The sequence below is a fragment of the Prinia subflava genome, chromosome 2 (assembly GCF_021018805.1).
Source record: "Prinia subflava isolate CZ2003 ecotype Zambia chromosome 2, Cam_Psub_1.2, whole genome shotgun sequence".
Taxonomy (NCBI): domain Eukaryota; kingdom Metazoa; phylum Chordata; class Aves; order Passeriformes; family Cisticolidae; genus Prinia; species Prinia subflava.
Genome location: NC_086248.1, coordinates 95,281,492 through 95,300,894, shown reverse-complemented (window position 1 = coordinate 95,300,894; position 19,403 = coordinate 95,281,492). Strand labels below are relative to the sequence as shown.

The 19,403-nt window shown below is 40.7% G+C and overlaps 2 protein-coding genes across 2 annotated transcripts in view; both read left to right on the top strand.

The window, feature by feature from the left end:
- EPRS1 (glutamyl-prolyl-tRNA synthetase 1) overlaps positions 1–3,597 on the top strand; it is a 37,818-nt gene extending 34,221 nt beyond the window's left edge. Inside the window, exons 30-32 of the mRNA XM_063391066.1 lie at positions 544–622; positions 2,884–2,948; positions 3,224–3,597. Of these exons, the coding sequence (XP_063247136.1) occupies positions 544–622; positions 2,884–2,948; positions 3,224–3,374 (295 nt within the window). The 3' untranslated portion in view covers positions 3,375–3,597. The remainder of the gene's footprint in view (positions 1–543; positions 623–2,883; positions 2,949–3,223) is intronic.
- Positions 3,598–8,190: 4,593 nt separating this feature from the next.
- LOC134547296 (calcium/manganese antiporter SLC30A10-like) lies at positions 8,191–9,778 on the top strand. The gene has a single exon (XM_063391064.1). It carries the CDS (start codon positions 8,434–8,436, stop codon positions 8,884–8,886), a length of 453 nt encoding a protein of 150 aa, XP_063247134.1. The 5' UTR covers positions 8,191–8,433; the 3' UTR covers positions 8,887–9,778.
- Positions 9,779–19,403: the final 9,625 nt, after the last annotated feature.

The following is a 19,403-nucleotide window of genomic DNA, read 5'->3' as shown; positions in this document are numbered from 1 at the left end:
TCAAATACTTCTGAAACTGTTTTTTGCCCTCATTGCAAATGTCAAAATCCCTCACAGGTCTGTCACTGCAGATTGTTTCTCTTAAGCTCACCAAGAAGAACAGGATGTTGACACAGCACTGTGGCAGATGAGCTTTTCTATTTCTTTCTCTGGTGATCCAAATTTTTTACAGGCAGAATATTTTTACCTAGTTCAAAAGCATCTTGTGATTTAGGTTTAGAAGATAACTTAAAAAGAAAAATATACATCTGTAGTATTTATTTCTGTGTGCTTTGGGTCAGTGTTTAACTGATGGACACAATAGTGTGAATGAGCACAGTGAAATGTGCAGCAACCTGGAGAACACTCCATCAGCAATTAATCAAAATTTTACCTCCATGAGGATCAGTGGTAGAAGGACATAACCTGATTAGGAATATTCTAATGAATATATAGCTCTTTTTGTAATTTCTTGTTTGATTGGCTCTGAAAATTCAGCTCATTGGGCCAGTGAGTTTATGTGAATAAATCTGCCCTGACTGATTTTTTTTTTCCTTTTCTTAGAGCATCTGAGGACCTAAAAAGTCATATGGTGGTGGCCAGTAATATGGAGGACTTTCAAAAAGAGCTTGATTCAGGAAAGGTAAGGGAATTCCCTACTTCTATTCTTGTGCTTTACACCCTTTTTATCCCTCACAAATAATGGTTTTATCAGAATATGCTTTTAAGAGAGAGTAATGTAAACATTTCCTTCAGGTTACAATAACCTCACTGTCATTATTGCAATGCAGACAGTGACAAAACACTTATTAAATCTCGTATAAAGGTAAGAGTTTAAAGTACAAGCTGTTTACGTCAAGGAAGTTTTGCCTTTATGACCTGAGTAGAGGCCACTGGGTTCATTAAGAATTACTGCCAGTCAGAAACCTCCTTGGATTTATAGTAATAACCCCTCATGTGGGCGAGTGAGCTCTACTAAATGCTCTTTGGATGATCTCAACATCTGTGAAGAGGTATTGAAATTTAGATGAAGGATTAAGCCTTCAGCACAGAATTTAGCTGCTTTTTCCTTTACAAAGAACTGCTAACAGATTTTTTAACCCTGAAATTCTGTCACAGATCAGGTAAGAAATTGTTTAGGTGTTTGGATTAGTGTGTTTAAGAGGTAGGATCCCCCACATTAGGTAGTGATGTTGTGTATTTTATAAAGAGAGATCAGGGGGTTGTGTACCAAATAGATCCACTCTGAAAATTTCAGAATTTCTGATGAAAAATGTATGAGTGCCAAGAACCTATAAATACTCTGTTAAACTCCAAAAATAATTTTAAATTGTTCCTGGTTAGGCTTGACCTTCCATTATGCAATTTTCTTGTATTTCTACTGCACTTAAATTCAATTTAGAACAAAATTTAAAGGAATAATGATGAACTACAGAGAAGGGACTGATTTAGCAATGTCCAGCACTCACTGTTGTGTGCAGCTAGATTCTAGATATGGCAAAGAGAATTAAGCTGTTTTTATAATACTTGAAATTCTAATGTAAATGTAGTTAGGCTTGAAAATGTGGACAAGTAATTTTACATTCCACATTGGATACTTCCACTGTTTTGGTACTTAGGTTATATGGATTTATTATGAGCTGCATATCTGAATTGAAAAAGTAGGCCATTTTGTGTTTGTTTCACTCTACCTATTTTTGTTGTATTAACATAATTTTATAGCATATGTATTCTGAATTACTTGAAATTACACTCTGTTAGCACTGACTACTGTTTAAGAGGAAAGTTTCTAAGATGAAGTAAGTGCTCCTGGTTAATTCCTTCTGCTGTTTTTCCCCTAATGAAATTGCAGACTATTAGCTCCTTAAAAATGTGGATTGTTTTTCACTAACAAAAGATTAATGCAAGAATAGTATAGTAGAGTGGTAATAGTTCCTTTTTTCAGGTACAAGAAATTGAAGCTATAAAGTGAAGTCTAATAAAGGTGTGTTCCAGTAAATGGCAAATTGAGAATTTTGCAGTAAGAACGTAAATTAGGTGAAAGAAAGATGCACTGAGTAAACCTTATTCACAGTTTGGATAGAATTAAAATGAATGAAGTCTGAATTTGGTAGCTGAGGTTGCCCTCAGCTATCACCATTTCACAAGTGTTCAAATGCATGTGGGGGTGTCTTCTTAACAGTAATGCTACCTCTTGGTAGCAAACTGAATTTTTTCTATGGAAGTCCATTAAAAATAAAAAGTCAGTAAAAGTGAATATAAAACTGGGGCAAGAGATCTGCTACAATAGCTAAGAGTGGTACAGAGAGGAGTGTGTGACATTATCATTTCAGCCTTACTCTCTCAATTTTCTTCAGTTAAGCTAAGTGAAGGAAACAGCAGGAAGCTGCACACCCACCCCCACAACCCCCAGAAAAATGTGCTGCTGGCAGTTCTGTTTTCTTAAAATAATGTATGCTCAGAAAAAAAGAAAATTCATAGTAATGGAATTAAAATGGAGACTTTTTTAGAGCACTGTCTTGTCTTGTATAAGGTGGGCCTTTGCTCAGTAGTTTGAAAATTTTAAACTTTTCTTGAAAAACAGAACATCTCATGAGAAAACAGTGCTTATATTTTGCACAGAAAAAAACCAGATGTATTTGTTTAAAAGAAATTGATTTAAATGTAAATGGTGCTTTGGGTTTGTGTAGGATTTTCCATACTGCACTGTGGAGGGATGATTGTGCTTATCTATTTCTCTGATGAAAAAGAGCTATTAACATTCAGTTGTAACTATTGGAACTATTCCCAGTTTGAGATCTGTATGTGAGATCTGAAGGTTTAGGAATCTTCCAAAGACAAAGATGATTTTTTCAGATGTATAACTGTTGGGTTTTTCTCTCTCCCCTCCTCTCCTCCCTTCAGATTGTACAAATCCCTTTCTGTGGGGAAATTGAGTGCGAGGATTGGATCAAGAAGACCACTGCCAGGTAAAATATAACTGAACTGGAGAGTATCTACCAAGATCAAAATCAAAATGTTTTGAATATAAAACAGGAATGCAGGATGCCTTTGGGTATAACACTTAGTACAGGCTCTTGCTGTCCTACATAATTCAATATATTTACTTCCCTTAGCTCTGAACTCTCAGATTAATTAATGTGGTTTTAAGATTTCATGCATAATACACTTTATTGCACTTTGATTTTTTAATAGAAGTACTTATTTATGAATATATTTATTTATTACTATCTTTTTACTTCAGGGATCAAGATCTTGAGCCTGGTGCCCCATCCATGGGAGCAAAAAGCCTCTGCATACCTTTCCAGCCTCTCCGTGAACTCCAGCCTGGAGCAAGATGTGTGTGCGGCAAAAACCCTGCCAAGTTCTACACCCTCTTTGGTCGTAGCTACTAAATCACTAGTGAAAGAACCTTCTCCTTTATCTGTGAATTGAACTTTTTTTAATAAGACTGAATTAGCCCCTTAAACTTCAATCGGTTTTGTGACCTTTTTAAATAATTCAAAGACAAAGCCATAAACCATAACCCGGCTCCCCAATGGTCAGTCTTAGGCTAGCAGTAATTCACAGACTTTTCTGTAAACATCTCCAATAATAAAGATGTATTGTGAGCTGTAATATGCTGTGGTGGGTTTTTTCTGTGTTGCTCAGTAGGGAGGAATAGGTATCCTTTGCTCCTTTCTTTTTTTCTGATTTGGTGAATGCATTTCCTTTCCTTGTACATTGTGAAAATGTCTGAAAGGTTGGATACATGCATCATAAAAACTACAGTACACTTCAGTATGCTGACATCTACCTTCTAGATAAAACATCTGCCTTTAATTTTGCCTTCAGATTTCTGAGTATAGACTTGCTGCTCACCTGTAGGCATGGTAATCACTACCTTTAGAAAACTGCCCTCTGAAGCCAGGTCTTTCAAGGAATATTTTCATAAAAACGTAAAATCATAAATGGCTTGGAAGCATTGGAAGGGACCTTAGAGATCATCTCATTGCAACTTCCCTGCCATGACAGGGACACTTTCCACTAGACCAGGTTCCTCAGAGCCCCATCCAGCCTATCCTTGAACACTTGCAGGCATGGAACATCCACAACTTCCCTGGACACCCTGTTCCAGTGCCTCACCACACTCACAGTCAAGAGTTTCCTCCTACTATCTCATCTGAACCTGCTCTCTTTCAATTTAAAGCCATTCCCCCTTGTCCTATCACTCCCTGCCCTCTGCAGGTTTCTTGTAGGCTCCTTTAGGTACTGGAAGGTGCTCTAAGGTCTCCCTGAAGCCTTCTCTGCTCCAGGGTGAACAACCCCAGCTTTCAGCCTGTCTGCACAGGAGAGGTGCTCCAGACCTCTGAGCCTCTCTATCACCCTTCTCTGGGCTCATTCCAGGAGCTCTACATTGTTCTTTTGTTGCTGGCCCCAGAGCTGGACACAGCACTCCAGGTGGGGTCTCACAAGAGCAGAGGTAGAGGTGAAAGAATCACCTCACAGATTTTCACCCCTCCTAAAGCAAGTTTGAAAGATTAAATGCCGCACTGTAGCAAGACACAGGTGGCAGCCATTTCTTGCAGATATTTTGTCAAGATCTGTTCTCTTTATTTTGCAAACTGGCCTTTATGGCTGTCTGACAGTGATTCTGCAATGAGTAATGCAAAGGCAGTCTGAAGAGAGTAAGTTCAGTGCTAGAGATTTTAGCCTGTGGTTATACCTACAGCATGTTTCATAAAACCTTTTTTTGCTTTTCCTACACTTACCAAATGTTGCTCTAGCAGAGGAGGCTGGATGTTACAGAGTTGAGAAACCATTTTAAAAATAACATTACTTCCACTCTGAGCACAAGATTGGCTTCAAAAAGTGAAGAGGTGGCCCTGGCACAAAACAGTGGTTAGATGACACACACTTGATTCTTATTTTTTTTCCTCCTGTATGTTTAAAGGCTGTCTACATAAACACCTTTCCCTGAAAAGTATAGTGAAAACCTGGCAATTAAAAAGTTGGACCAGTAAAATCCTCCCCAAACTCTTCCTGGGCAAACACTACATGGCTGCCTTTTCCCAAAAAAATGGCTTTATGTAACAGCCACAGTCCTAAGCAGGAGATTTAGACTGCTATTGCCAGATCTCTGCTTTTCAAAGGCATGCAGAATGTTTGCTTTTCCCCAGATTCCTATGGTCAGGAATTTCAGGATTCCTATGGTCAGGCTTTCCCCAGCCTTCCTAGTCAAAGTTTTGAATATTAAAATTTGAACCTGGCCTGTCCAGTTTAGGATCATATGATAATGCCCCAGTTTTTCCACAGAAAAGTGCAAAAATTAATATTTCAGATCAGCTTGCTCAGAATGATTGAAACTTGGAAATTCTCTGTAATATTCTTTGGATTATGGTTCATCCTGAAGGGTTTGCTTCAACTGCACCTCAAAATCATCTGCCTTGCATTTGTCTAGATATTTTCTCAGGCGTTGCAATGAGCAAAGAATTTAGGGAAGGATGTGTCTGTGCGTGCATTTATCTTTGGATTCAGCTGACAAGCCAGAGGAGTGGCCCTAAGGTCTCTGTCCTGGTGTGCTGCCTCTAATGCTGGATTACCCTTGGGGGCAGAGGCTGAGCACTAACACCAGAGTGGTGTTTCCACAGCCTGAAATGGTGGGTGGCTAAGAGCAGCCTGGAGAGGGATTGGCCACGGCACCTCTCTGGTGCCGGGGAAGGGGAAAAGCAGCAACCAGCAGCTTCAGTGTCCTCAGGTGTAAGAGGCAGGAACGTGACCAGATTTTTTGGCAGAGCAAACCAGATTTTTAAGAACAGAGGAGCACTCTCAGCTCCCACTGAAATGCTCTACAACACCCTTATTTTAAAAATGAGACGTGGAAGCTGTAAGTAACTCAGAACAAATGAAAGGCAAAACCAAATGCAGCCTCTGACCTTATTGGTTCAACCTTCAACCAGTTAACTGGATCAAATCCTTGAGTAAACATGTTGACACACTGTTCTTAGAAGTGAGTTGCTCTGAGCCTACAAATAGGTTTGTTTGAAGACAGGTTTCACAGAAGGCCAGCCTTTTTTTTCCCTATTTTTTTTCCTTTTTTTTTTCCTTTTTTTTTTCCTTTTTTTTTTCCTTTTTTTTTTCCCTTTTTTTTCCCTTTTTTTTTTTTTTCCTTTTTTTTCCTTTTTTTTTCCTTTTTTTTCCCTTTTTTTTTCTCTTACCTTTCCTGACCATATTGCTTCCTAGTCATAATAAGGCTTGAAGGGTCTGAAATGTTGATACCTCGCATGCAGATGTCCCTGCGATGATCTTCCACAAAAAGGCTAATGTTTGCCTGGCAGAGATAACATCCATGTCAAGTATCCTTTTGCCAAAAGCACAATCTGAGCTATCTGTGAAGCACTGTAGAAAAAAACCTTTCAAACCCTGAGTAGATTCTGTCTGTTAGAAAAACAGGTATATGAATTGCAATAATATACTGCTGTTGATTAAATGATACTGCTTTGTGTTTATAATAGAATTGCAAACTTCCTGGTGTTCTTTAGTTCTTGTATACTGATAAATTTGGGTTAAATTGTAAGGGGGAGTAAAGGAAGTGCCTTAACATCGTTCTAGCAGCTCCTTATTGGAAACAGAGCACAGGTGAACTTTTTAGCTCTGCTGCAAAGGGAGTGCTTCATTTATCTCTTTTTTTTTTTTTTTTTGTAATCACAAAGCCTTGTGTAAGGCAGGGTTTTTGAGACCACTGAAGTTTGACCTTGGTCTGTACCCATTGCAAGGAGAATAACTTGAGAAAAAATTCCCACCTTTCATGCCCTGTAGTTCGGGTAATAAAATAAATAGTTAAACATCACTTTAATTCCAGAAGGAGCAAAAACACCATAGAAATACCTAGGACAGAATTGGTGACACAGGTGTGAGAAGATGAAGAGGAAAATGAGTAAGTGCCAGTTTTCAATGTTGTAATTAGTTCTAGTAATCCACCCTTCCAGCCTTAATGGTGTTCTTAAAATGGCAGGAGGAGGGGAACCCTTGAGTTGCAGCTGCAGTGTGTAGGTAGGCAAATGACCAAATGTTAAAGATTACGTATGTTGGCAGGCAAAGCTTCTAACAAACTGGACTTTAAACATAAATATTTTGGCTGTTGAAACCCTGAGAGCAAAAATCCAGATGAAAGATGGGGGTGGATGTTGGTTTTTAGCCTAAAGTTAATTCACCTTGGGAAGCCTAAGGCCAGCAGGGACAATTGGTCAGCTCAGGTTATCAATATTATCTTATCTCTCCATGGCTGGAGAATTACATGTAATTCATGTAATTTCCTTCCTATCTCAGAACTAACTGTGCACATTTATGTACACAGATGGGCATTTTAAATAAAAAGCTGGATCATAAATTTTTCAAGGAAGACACCTGGTCTTATGGCTCATATTGCCTGGTGTGCCATTAGCAGGAGTTTGTGAGTTTGTGTTAACTGTGGGGACACTCAGAGCTCAACAGGTGCTGCAATGAGTGACAAAAAATTGCCTCAGGATCTATTTTCTAGAAATGGCACAAAGTATAAGCTAGGACTTCAGCAGCTGGAACTTCTGGCTGTGGTTTCCCCAACTCTGACTTCTTTGTGCAAGCATATCAGAATTACTATGAGATTTTGAGATTTTGAGGGTTTTCAAAATGGGAAATAAACAAGGTGCTTTGGGTTTGTTGTTAAACCTCAGCTTCCATGTCTATTGGCAGTTTGTTTAGAAAATGATCTCCATATTTTCCAAATTCTCCAATATATCCTCCAAATTTTCTCCATATTCATGAGCAACGTTAAAATGTGCCAAAAGTACAAGGAGTTGTTGTATAGTTGTTGCATTAGGTTGCTAAAATGGAAGATCAATTCAGTTGTCTTTGAAGCTTGTTCTACGAACATCTTCAGTGACTCTTACAAGCAGTTTATGTTCGTTGTGCTCTTAAAAATAATTTTCACCCAACATGGATTTTAAATGTCTTTTTCCATAGGTGTACAGTAAGATTTTTTCCAGTACTCAAATTACTGGCAACAGAAATAGCAGAAACAGGCTTGAGAGGAGAGTTTTTTGCAAAAGAGAGGTCTTTTCTAACCACTTAAAATTCTGAGCAACATTATGCTGTCCTGTCTGGGCCTTATTCAGTTTTTTAGGATACTGGCACTGGGTAGAATAGCAAGTGCTGCTGCTCCCAGTAGTCTTCATCAGTTTATTTTTGGTTTTGTAGGAAAAAATTTTCTCCTGAGGGTGGGACACCTGCAAGGACCGGAGCCCTCATCGTGTCTTCCCATGACAAATCTCGCTGAACTGCCCTTTAAACTGATTTATTGTTTTACTGCTTCCTATAAAAGTGGCTCCCACATGTGAGCAGCACTGACAGCCGAAGGGCAGGACGGCGGGCAGGGAGCCGCTCCCGGCTCAGCGCAGTCCCCGCGGATCCCGGGAGCCAGGGCAGGGAGCCGCAGGAATGGGCCGCTACTCGGGCCGCAGCAGCCGCCTCATCCTCATGTGCGTGCTGAGCCTCGCCATTTTCGCCATCGAGATCTCGGTCGCCTACGTGGGCAACTCCCTCTCCTTGGCCTCGGACGCCTTTGCTGTCCTCTCCCACCTGATCTCCATGATCATCGGGCTGTTCGGCGTCCGCTTCAGCCGCATCCGCTGGCACAAGGCCAGCACCTTCGGCTTCAGCCGCGCCGACGTGCTGGGCGCCTTCGGCAACTCTGTCTTCGCCACCGCGCTCATGTTCAGCATCTTTGTGGAGGCCGTCAAGAGGTTTATCAACCCTCAGAAGACTGAGAAAGAGCTGCTCGTCCTCATTATTGGGGTTTCAGGTCTGGGCTTCAACCTGTTGAACTACTTTATCTTCATGGAGTGCTGCTATTGTCACGCATCCCCCCGAGACACCGAAACAGGTAAATAACCTCATGCTGCTGCTGCTCTGCCCCTTGGCACTTCTGCTTGGCTATAGAGACTGTTTACTGCTTTGTTGACTGCTTCTCTGGAGTGGGCAAGGAAAATGCAGTTTTCTTCACTCTTTTGTTAGCAAGGGTGATGGATTTATGCCTGAACCTGTGCATGTTTCCAGCTATCGCCTCAGGTGTTTATTAGTAAGTCACAGGCAAAAAGTTTAGATGTTGTCTTTCCAAAATGTACAGTGATCTGGAAGGAACATTTCCTCCCTAATCCACTGGCTGGCCAAACACTGGACAAAGTGTGCTACCACCCTAAGGAGATACTTGTTATGAAATACCTAATCCTGAAATACCAGTCATCTCCAATCTTGACCTCTCAATATTTTAGTTATTCTGCTGTAATTTTTACATGGTTCTTTAGAGCAGTGTTCACTGTTTGCAGGAGACAAAAGAATAGGTAAGTGCAAAAGGAGAGTCTCACCCTTTCTTGATTTGGGAATATGTTGTGAAAATATTTGGATGCTGACTGAAAAAACCTGTGACTACAGTGCCGAGGATTCTTTACTGAGGTTTGTTAACCCGTGCTTGGGAGAGCATGCAGAGGAGAAACAGGTATACTCGGCCACAGAAACATTTTGCATGAGGTTCTCTTCAGTGCATAGAGTCTTGGCCTTTCAGTTTATTTTTCTTAGCATACGATTTTTAAAATTCCTACATTTGGGAGGAGAGACAGTGACTGATTTTTTTATTCCTGGAGAAAGTCTCTCAATTTATTTGATGTAAGATACATGTGGGTTCTTTTTCTCTCTCTGAATGTTTTTATATACACATACAAATGTATTTCTTAAACCTAGAAATGTTTCGGTTGAGATAGGAGCCAGATGTTTGCAAAGTATTAACTGGATGTGTTGGGGGGGGAAGGTGAGGGTCTGGCTGAAAAAGCAGCTGCTGTTATGTACTGCTCTAGGGTAGGTTAGGTAAGTCTTGCGTCTGACTTTCAGGTTGGACAGGGCTTTGGAACTAGAAATTAAAAATGTTAATTAGTTTGTTTTATAGTGTTTAATGTATTTTCTGATGGTGTTTTAAATTGGAAAATATTTCTGTTCATTATTAAAGGTATCTCCATATCATATTGAAGCTTTAACTTCATTGCAGTTTAACATTAAAGCCAGTTGCATAACTGATTTTGATGCCTGCTTGTTTATATGCCCTGTTTAAAACTGAAGTTGCTCTTAGTCTAAATTTCTGGTGATATGTAATTTTCTGGGGGATTTGATTGGCTTTTGTGCTGGGAACTGTCATCAATTGTCATCAATTGTCATCTTGACAAAGTCTCTATTTATGATGACTTCTTGGAAGGCAGCTTCCAAAATTGTACTTCTGAGTGAAGTCAGGGAGGAGGAATACATCAGCACTTACAAAGGAATTGACTGAAATTAATGGCAATTGTGCAGCTAAATGATGATCTCACTGAATTTCCAGGATCCTGCTCCTAATAACTTTCTGGGACAACACAGCCATCCCTTTTCCTCCAACACACTCATGTCCAAAGATCTGGCGACTCAACTTTATTTTCAACTGAATTTAAGTTGCATGACCCAGGGATGAATTTTGTACCGTCCCATAAATACAGTGTGTAGATCTGCTGGTGGTTTTGCCTCTATGTTTCTGGTACAGTGAAACTTCTCTGCTTCCAGTGGTGACTACAGTCAAGATAGTGCTGTTTTATACAGTAGAGTCTCTTTTTTCCAGACTTAATTTTGCAATTCCCACTTAGGTAAAGTTTCCCATTTGCTTCCTCTAATCGTCTCTATATCCAGCCCGAGTGGGATTTTTCTTACATTTCTTTCAAAAGAAAGAACAGATAGCTGTAGTCTGAAAAGTATGCTTGCACGTTTTAGACATATTTTAAGGGTACATTAAAAAAACATGAAGAAAGACGGATTCCATCTCTCTGCCTCTTGTTGTCCTGTATATGAGGAAAATATGCTCTTTCCTGGAGCTGGAAGGGAAGGTGACTTTTCTAGTGTCAGCACCACTAGCAGAAATGCAGTCAGATGGACATGGTCTCTGAATGCTGCTGGTGCTGTCCAGCTGTCCACAGCAACACCTTTGGAGACCCCTGGGCGGGCTCCTGACATCAGTGATGGTTAGCTGGAAGGTGAAGGTTTGTAGAGCAGCTCCCTACCTCTTAAGCATTCCAGGGAAAGGGGACAATTACCTTCACATCTCTGTTCCTCAGGCAGGGAATGGGTTTAAACCACTCTCTCCTCTCTTGTTTGCACCACTTTGAAAAAACCAAAGCAAAAATTGAAGAGAGCAGGTCCATCCTCTAGTGCTGGACTGTGCTGAGGGGAATGGGAGCGTCTGAATCCACTGAAGCAAAGTCTTCCATGTGTATTAGTGCCACAGTTAATCCCCACAGGCAGCAGTTCTCATTGCTCTGTTGCAAGGCCTACCATGAGGGATGGAAAAGTTACCTGGTGGGTTTCCTGGCTGTTGCTGACAGCAGGGACAGAGTGAGATGTGTCTATAATGAGCCCAATGGACTCTGAGGGAGGTGTTTACAGGTGCCAACTCAGCTCTCCATTTTTTCCCTTGTTCTACAGCTGTACTCATTTAATTTGTTGCAACATCCACTCCCCAAGTTCTCATCTTAGTACGAATATTCTTGTTGAGAGAGTATAAATGTGTTTTTTCCAAGTTACCATCCCTGCTTACCCAGACTGAGACAATTTCCTCCTTCACTCATTTTCTAGGTTTGTTTTGCTTCTCAGCCCTAACTCTTCAATCCCTCACCCTTCATTTTTCTGGTTTTTTGCTACCCTTTTGCTCTGTCTCCTATTCCCTAAGTCTCCATCTGCTGCCATTCCCCTTTGCCCCCCTCTCTCTCTCTCAGTTGTTCAAATCACAGCTGTCCAGCTGTAAACACCTCTCTTCCCACCAGGTTCAGTTAAGGTCTCTCTGTCCTCTAGGTCCATCCTTGCACTTGATTCAGACAAATGCAGTTCCCCACACCAAGTCAGGGCTAAGAGGAGAGGTCAACATGGGACCAGGGAGGATATGCCCCTGTTCTTTCTTTTGATGCTGGCCCAGACCAGACACCAGAGGTATAAAAGTATTTCTATACTCTCTAAAGGAAGTGTTGTGTGGAGGAGCTAGAGCCATCTGGGCCATCCATACAAAGGGCATCACGGACTAGTCAGTGCTTGGCCTTAAAATCCAGGAAATACTTGTTAAAACACAGAAATATTAAAGCTTCCCTGAGAAACTTCTCCCAGAAATTGAAATTCACAGGAGAGTTTTCTTGCTGTTGCTGTTGGAAATGACAGAGTACATTCAGCCAGGGTTTTCTGCCACTTTTGAGGTCTTGTATCTTATGCAGAAAGTTTTGGCACAAAGATGGAAAACATGGCTGAGTAGCAAACAAATGAAAATAAAAAATATCATGCTGTCACAATAAATACCAGACAATTTTAATACTGGCCATAGACCTTACAATCAGTCATAAAAATACAGAAGCCTGTTTTACTGCACACAGAGACCCAATTACTCTTGTCCATGTAGGTCAGTGCAATTGTGTCTACTCATTTATACACAGTTTTAAACTGTTAACAGGAAACACAGTTTCAAAAGCACCCCATTAACCTGATCATAGCAATTCTCTCTTGTTTGCCTTGAGAAAATAAATAAAGGTTTAATCTGGAGAAAACATTTGTTCAGTTGTCTTGTGATCTGTACAGGGAGGTGGGGAGGGAAGTAGGAAATAAGGATGTCACCCAGATCAACCCACCTGACACTGAGCCACCCATAAAATGGCTCAGGCTGGGAGAAATAGCTCTCATCTTATAAGAGACATCATGATCTTTGCAGAGCTCATTAAATAAAACCTGTTCTGTGTTAGCAGCCAAATGCCTTTTGCTTTTAATGTCCCTGTTTGTGCAACTGAGCAGGTATGTGAGCTTTTGGTGTGGCATCACTGCTGGGTCTTGGTTCTCCTCTTTCAGGGTGCACCAGCAGCCTGCCTCTCAGATAAGAGCTGGAAAGTAAGCAAGCAGTCACATAAATGCAAAACATACCTTCTTTCTCCTTCTGGACCTCTGCAGAGTGAGTTTGTTTATTCTGAGGCTTGCTGCGAGGTAAATCTTTTTTCCAGGCTTTGTAAGTAGGAGACCTCTGGGGCCAGCCCTGTGAATGAAGAGAGGCACTTACCTTTACTGGCTGGGTGATCTGGGAAGACTTTGTTGCTGTAATAGTCTGAACTGAATATTCACATCTGTTGGTGCAAACGTGCTGATCCCAGGGGAAGTGAGAACATTTCTAGAACAAAATAAGTGCATTAATGGCTGCTTAATCTGTATCTTAATGTCATAGACCTTCCCAGTGGAGACCTGGTGAGCTAAAATGTGCAGGTATCAAAAACCAATTGTATTTGTAGCTGAGCTCTCTGATTCAACAACTGCAAAAATGCATAATGCAGGTGGCAAAAATGGCCTGGGAATTAAAGTTCCAGACAAAGGACTTCAGTTTATTAGGTTGTCAGTCTGAAGAATTTCATGACTTAATTTAAACCCATTTAAAAGAAAAAAATAAGTTCCCTGGTTGGAATAGCTTTCTTTCTCAAAAGCACTGCTGAAAGTGACAGACTTTGCCAGACATGATGACTCAGAGACCTTTTTAAGGAATTAGAAAGAACCCTGAGTGTAACACCTGCAACAACAAACTTCTGGCTTTTTGCACCTGAAAAGCCTAAAATCCTCTCCTCAAGATCAGCAGTATTCTGTGCTTCCTCTCTGTTGAGTGTAATTCCAACAGGTTGATTTTATTTTTCCCTGAAAGCACCAATCCTTCAGTAAACCCTTCACATCAATTCATCCTCTGGCTGCATTCATACAGATGATTGTGGAATACACAGCACCAGAGTTTGCCAAAAGACAATTCTGTTACTCAGTGCATCCTCATCCTCAGGATTTATGTTGCCTCTGTAGTGCCCTGTGACATCCAATCTTAAACATTATGTATGTATGCATGAATGAAGGAATATATCTTTTATGTATTTATTTCCATAAATCCCAGAGGTGTTAATGTGTTGGCATGCAGGTAAAGAGAGCCTGCTGGCACAAAATATTTCGATTTTATGACTTTGCTGGATGTAGTCCTCTCAAATGGAATAAAAAGGCCAAGGGACACTCTCAAAGTGTCTTTAAGTGTTTATCAGATGCCTAAAACTGAACACATATTTATCTGAAGATCTTCAGTTTAATAGTATGGCAAATAGTCCTCACCAAAATTTTCCAAAGCTTTTCTGAGCAGCCACTGCAAAGGTAACCAGATTTGTGTTAATTTATATTCCATGGAACTCTAATACAAAGCTTTTCAAAAGAACAGGGAAGAGACTGTGAAAGTTTATTTAGCAATGTCCTTCACTAAATTTTCTTCAGAATTTTGAGTGCTCTTCAAATAAACTTCAGAAGATAATCTGAGGATTGGTTGTCAATGAGAAAAATGTGCATCAAAGCAAATAAAAGCAAATGTTTCAGGGCTACCTTGTGTCCAAAATGGAAAGCGCAGAATGAAAAAGTAAAGTCACTGAGTAAAGCAAGTAAAGCATCCCTGAAGGGTTTATGCAACAGCATAAAGGTGAGATTAAACTCTCTGAACCTAGATTCCAACAGTGCTAGTGCTGCTGAACTTTGGGTACCTGCATTTGCTCTCAGCCTTGAACCAATTTCTTAGTAAGGGCATGGACAGACTCCGAGTTACATCACAGTCTCTGGGGTGAGCTGTAAGGAAATAAAAGGACTCTAAGATAACTGAGTTCAAAGTCATAAACAGTTTCAATACAATGGGGTTGTTTTGACATGTTGTATACGTTAACTGCAATTGTTTTATTTGGATGTTCTGCAGACAGTTTGACACAGGCCTAAGTCTGGTATCCATTTCAGTCCAGAAATGCTGCTGATATAGAAAATGAAGCTTTTGGAGTAGGACTCAATGCAATTTACAGTGACAAAATCAGTGGCTTTCTCACTGTCATATTCTTTGCAATGTGCTGTGCTACATGGAAAAGGTCATATGTAGATATAAATACACACACACATACACACACACATTTATATGAAAAATATAACAGAGCAACACCTTTTTAAAAAGTGAAGCATCTGAAATACTTCAGGAAGCTTTATCCAGGTGATAGAGCAGAGACTAACTGGACATGTCCTAAAAAATGCTTTTTTTATGCTGGGTATTAAGTGCAGAGAATGGTGACTCATAACAAAGAAACTGAATGACCATCTTAAAATAGGAAAAAATTATAACAAAAAGAAGACATTCCCACAGGCTCACCACTTCAGATTGAACCACCAGTATATTCGAGTGAAGTTTAGGAGAGCATGAAAAATGCATTCTCAGACCAAACTCCAGTACAGAGTTTCTCCCCAGGACAGTTTCAGGACTGCCATGAAGAGTCACAGCTGTGATTAAAAATCCAGGAACATTCACCTCTGTACTCGGCCAAGGACACTGATAAAGCTTTCCCCCAGACTACCAAAGTCTTGCTAGTATAGGCTTCTGCTCCCTGGATTGAAGCAGACCTAACAACTTCCCAGCCATTCCACCTTCCAGTCTATGCCAAGAAACCCCATCTTCCTCTTCCAGGTGTGAGAGGGAGACACAAATAAAATGACCAAGGAATAAGGAACAAACCACCTCCCACAACTAAGTCTGTTGGCCAGTGCTTATCTTGTTCCTCATTTTGTGGTTGAATTTATCTGTGGCAGAAGCCAATCACAGGGTTTCTTGTGATTCCTCTTTCCAATCACAGATTTGCTGTGAATTTGGTCCATGAGTCCTAATTTAGAGAAGCAAGCTTCCCAGTCAAGGCTGTCACCAGGTCTTCTTGGAACGAAGCTTAAAAGGCCTCTCACAGCCACCTATTGCATTTCAGGCTAGGGATGCTGCCTTAAAATGTCATGTGCCCAGGATCAGCTCATCGTGCACCTCAGCTTTTTAGTACAAACATAACATTTTCCTCCCCACTACCTTAACGAGCCATTCATTATGTACAGCAGAGTGCGGGCGTTGGCTTCTTTCATTCTCTAGTTTCTTCCAGGTAATTCCTGAAATGTCTTTTGTAAATAGTTTTTTATGATGGGTTAGAAATTAAAGTCTGACTGGACTTTGATATGCAGAATGAAGAGAGAGCTCTCTTAATGGTAATTCTAGTTCCTTATTTTCATGATTCTCTTTGCTATCCAAATTTTACAGAAGCACGAGACTATGAGTGACCTTATTTTCATTCCGCAGTAGGAGAAAATTACTATCATTACTGCTGTTACTGTTGTCATATTTCATAATTACAGAGATACCCTACTTTCAAAGGCTGGTGATGGCCTCTCTGCAAGGAACTGAGTAGATTTTCACCTGCCACCTTGAAAATGAATAACTTAAGCAGCATGTGGCACAAATCTGCAAAACCAAGAGTGGCATAGGGAAGGTCAGTAGCCATTGAATATTTGTCCTGAATATTCTTCTGAAACAAGAACATGTTAAGTGAGACTAGCAGGATTCAGATTCAAAACAAGAAGAAGGCAATAGGCTGAGAGAGTTGAGGTTGTTCAGCCTGGAGAAGGGAAGGCTCTGGGGAGACCTTAAGGCACCTTCCATTATCTAAAGGAGCCCACAAGAGAGAAGGAGAGGGACTTTTTAGAAGGGCAAGTAGTGACAGCACAAGGGGGAATGGCTTCAAACTGGCAGAGGATAGGTTTAGATTAGAAATTGGGAAGAAATTCTTTACTCTGAGAGTGGTGAGGCACTGGAGTACATTGCCCAGAGAAGCTGTGGCTGCCCCATCCTCAGAAGTGTTCCTGGCCAGGTTGGATGGGGCTCTGAGCAACCTGCCCGTGTCTCTTCCTGTGGCAGGGAGGTTCCAAACTAAACTAAACTATGGTTCTTCTCACCACGAGAGGTGATGTGTGGAGCTTGTTTCCAATTGATGTTGAAGTCTGCATTGCTGAGTGAGAGGCTGGACTAGGGCATGAAAGAAAAATCCATTGAGGGATACTAGATACAGATATCTGGCTGAGGAACTCACTTGGGCTGAAAAAAATACTTGAAGAATAAAAGAGTATTAAGGGAAAGTATGATATATACTTATCCTGCTTTACTGTTATCTAAGCATCCCCTTATGGCCACAGGTGGGAACAGCCTCTTGGCTGCCAGTGGCTAAGTGTTAAAAACTGGTGATGTTGAATACTTAGACACATGGAGGTCTTGAAGCTTACAGGAGTGCTTTGCTTCTTTGGGGTTCAGAAGGGAAGTTTTCTTGTTTGTAATAATTTTAGGACTTCTGAAGGATTTTTCTGGATTATGTTCATGATTAGGATGAGGAAACTGCAGCGCTTCTAGCAGCATGGTAGCTGAAACTAAAGTTGGCAAATCATTCAGAAAACTAAGGTGCTGGACAATCTTTCCTGTACCTCCTAAGAACTTGTTCCAACTCAGCACAGTCAGAAATGAAGAGCCTGGTATATTTAGGCTGCTTTTTTGTTTAATAATGTGTAGCTTGTTCGGGCCATCTCAGGACTGGGTGAATAAGTGGAATCATAACATTCTACTGCTGAATGTCTACAGTCAGTGTAAAACACACACAGATGCCAGGCACACTGCAGAGCAATCATACACGTGGTTCCTTTCTTAAAAGATTTGAGACCACATGTTCCGACACTGCAGGTGGGTTAGTGCAGGCAGAATGGAAGTGGCAGAAAGGGGGAAGAGCCTGAGTGAAAACACTGATAATGAGGCCAGTGACTCCTATGTTCAGGATCATGGCTTGCTTTTGGACTGTGTGGAAGGAGAGCAAAGTGTAGAAGAGCTACAACAAATTTTATTCTGAAGATTCACTTGAATTAATCATTCTTATTATGGAAAGCAACAACTTATTGAAGGAAAATGATTAGGGTAACTTTGCTCACCTGGCAGTTTTAGGAGTCATTTGTCTTTAAGTGATTGTGGCATCTGGACAAAGAGGGACAGGGAGGTTTAGATGCATAGTGAGAAAAGTAAAAGCTTGGATATGCAAGAGGCCTCTGAGCAGCCTTAGTGCAAAGGGAAAGGCCCTTCCATGGATGAAGAGCTGGTCAGAGGATGTCCTGGTTTTGGCTGGGATAGTTCATTTTCTTCACAGAAACTGGTACAGCACTGTATTTTGGATTCAGCATGAGAAAAATATTGATAGCACTCTGATGTTTTAGTGGCTGCTGAGTAGTGCTTACTCCAAGTCAAAGACTTTTCAATTTTCCATGCTCTGTCAGTGAGGACCTGCACAAGAAGCTGAGAGGGAGCACAGCCAGAACAGGCAGGACCTGAATTGGTCAAAGGGATATTCCATACCACAGAGTCATTCTCAGAACATAAGCTGAAAGAAGTTGACCAGAAATCATTGCTCACTGCTAGGGGATGAGCTGGGCATCAGTCAGAGGATGGTGAACAACTGTTGGTGCATCACTCCATTCTTTGATTTATTTTTGGCTTGGTTTTGGTTTTGTAGATTTGTTTGTTTTTACTTTGCTTCAATTATTAAACTGCTCTTATCTCAACCCACAAGGTTTTTTAACACTTTTTTTTCTGATTCTCCTCCCTATCCTCCTGGGGGTGGGGGAGAGCAAGCTGCTGTGTGGCAGAGTTGCTGGGCTTAAACTGTGACAGAAAGCAGGAGTGAATGATCAGTTCCATAGAAATATATGCTAAATGTTCAGAACAGAAAAGTGAATCAAATGTGAGACCATACAGGGAAAGGATAAAGGGGGCAATCAGGATTTTGCTGATTTTGCTCCTCTGTATCTGTGTATCTCCTGTTCCCCTGAGTTTTGAAGACTCTGCAAGTTTGGTTCCCTCATCTCCCAAAGGTGTAGATGGGAACTGGAAACAGTCCAGACATGAATCTGTGGTCTGACCCAGCAGACACTGCTCTGTTCCTGTGTTGGTGTGTGGTTGTTCTGTGACAAGCAGATGGAGATGTGTGAGCTTGACAGAAGGAATAATCAGTGGATCAGCAGATCCAGTGTCAGAGCTGAGGCTCTGAACACATACAGTTTCTGACACCTTCAGACAGTCAGATGCAATTGTGCTCCATGTCAGAGGACTTAGTAACAGCCTTATTTGCTGAAAACAATATTTTCAACATTATTTCTTTGAAATAACTGTGATATTTTTGTGTTTTGAAGTGAGTTCAAGGGCTATGAAGCTTCCTTTTTTTTCAAGGAGAGTTGATGTATATTTTTCACAGGAGCATTAATGATGTTTCAGCTACTGTATTATGTCTTCCTAAAATAAAAGCCACTGGAAATTCCTTTCAATTCTATGAAGGTGCAATTAGCTGGGCTTCAGAGAGCTGTCTTTTTGTTTGTTTGTTTTGATTGTAAGTGAAGTGTCAGAGGCAGAGTTTCTATCATTAATTATAGTAAAGAAGATACACTCTGTCATTTTAAAATTTAGATGTGACTACTTAACTTCCTATAACTCATAT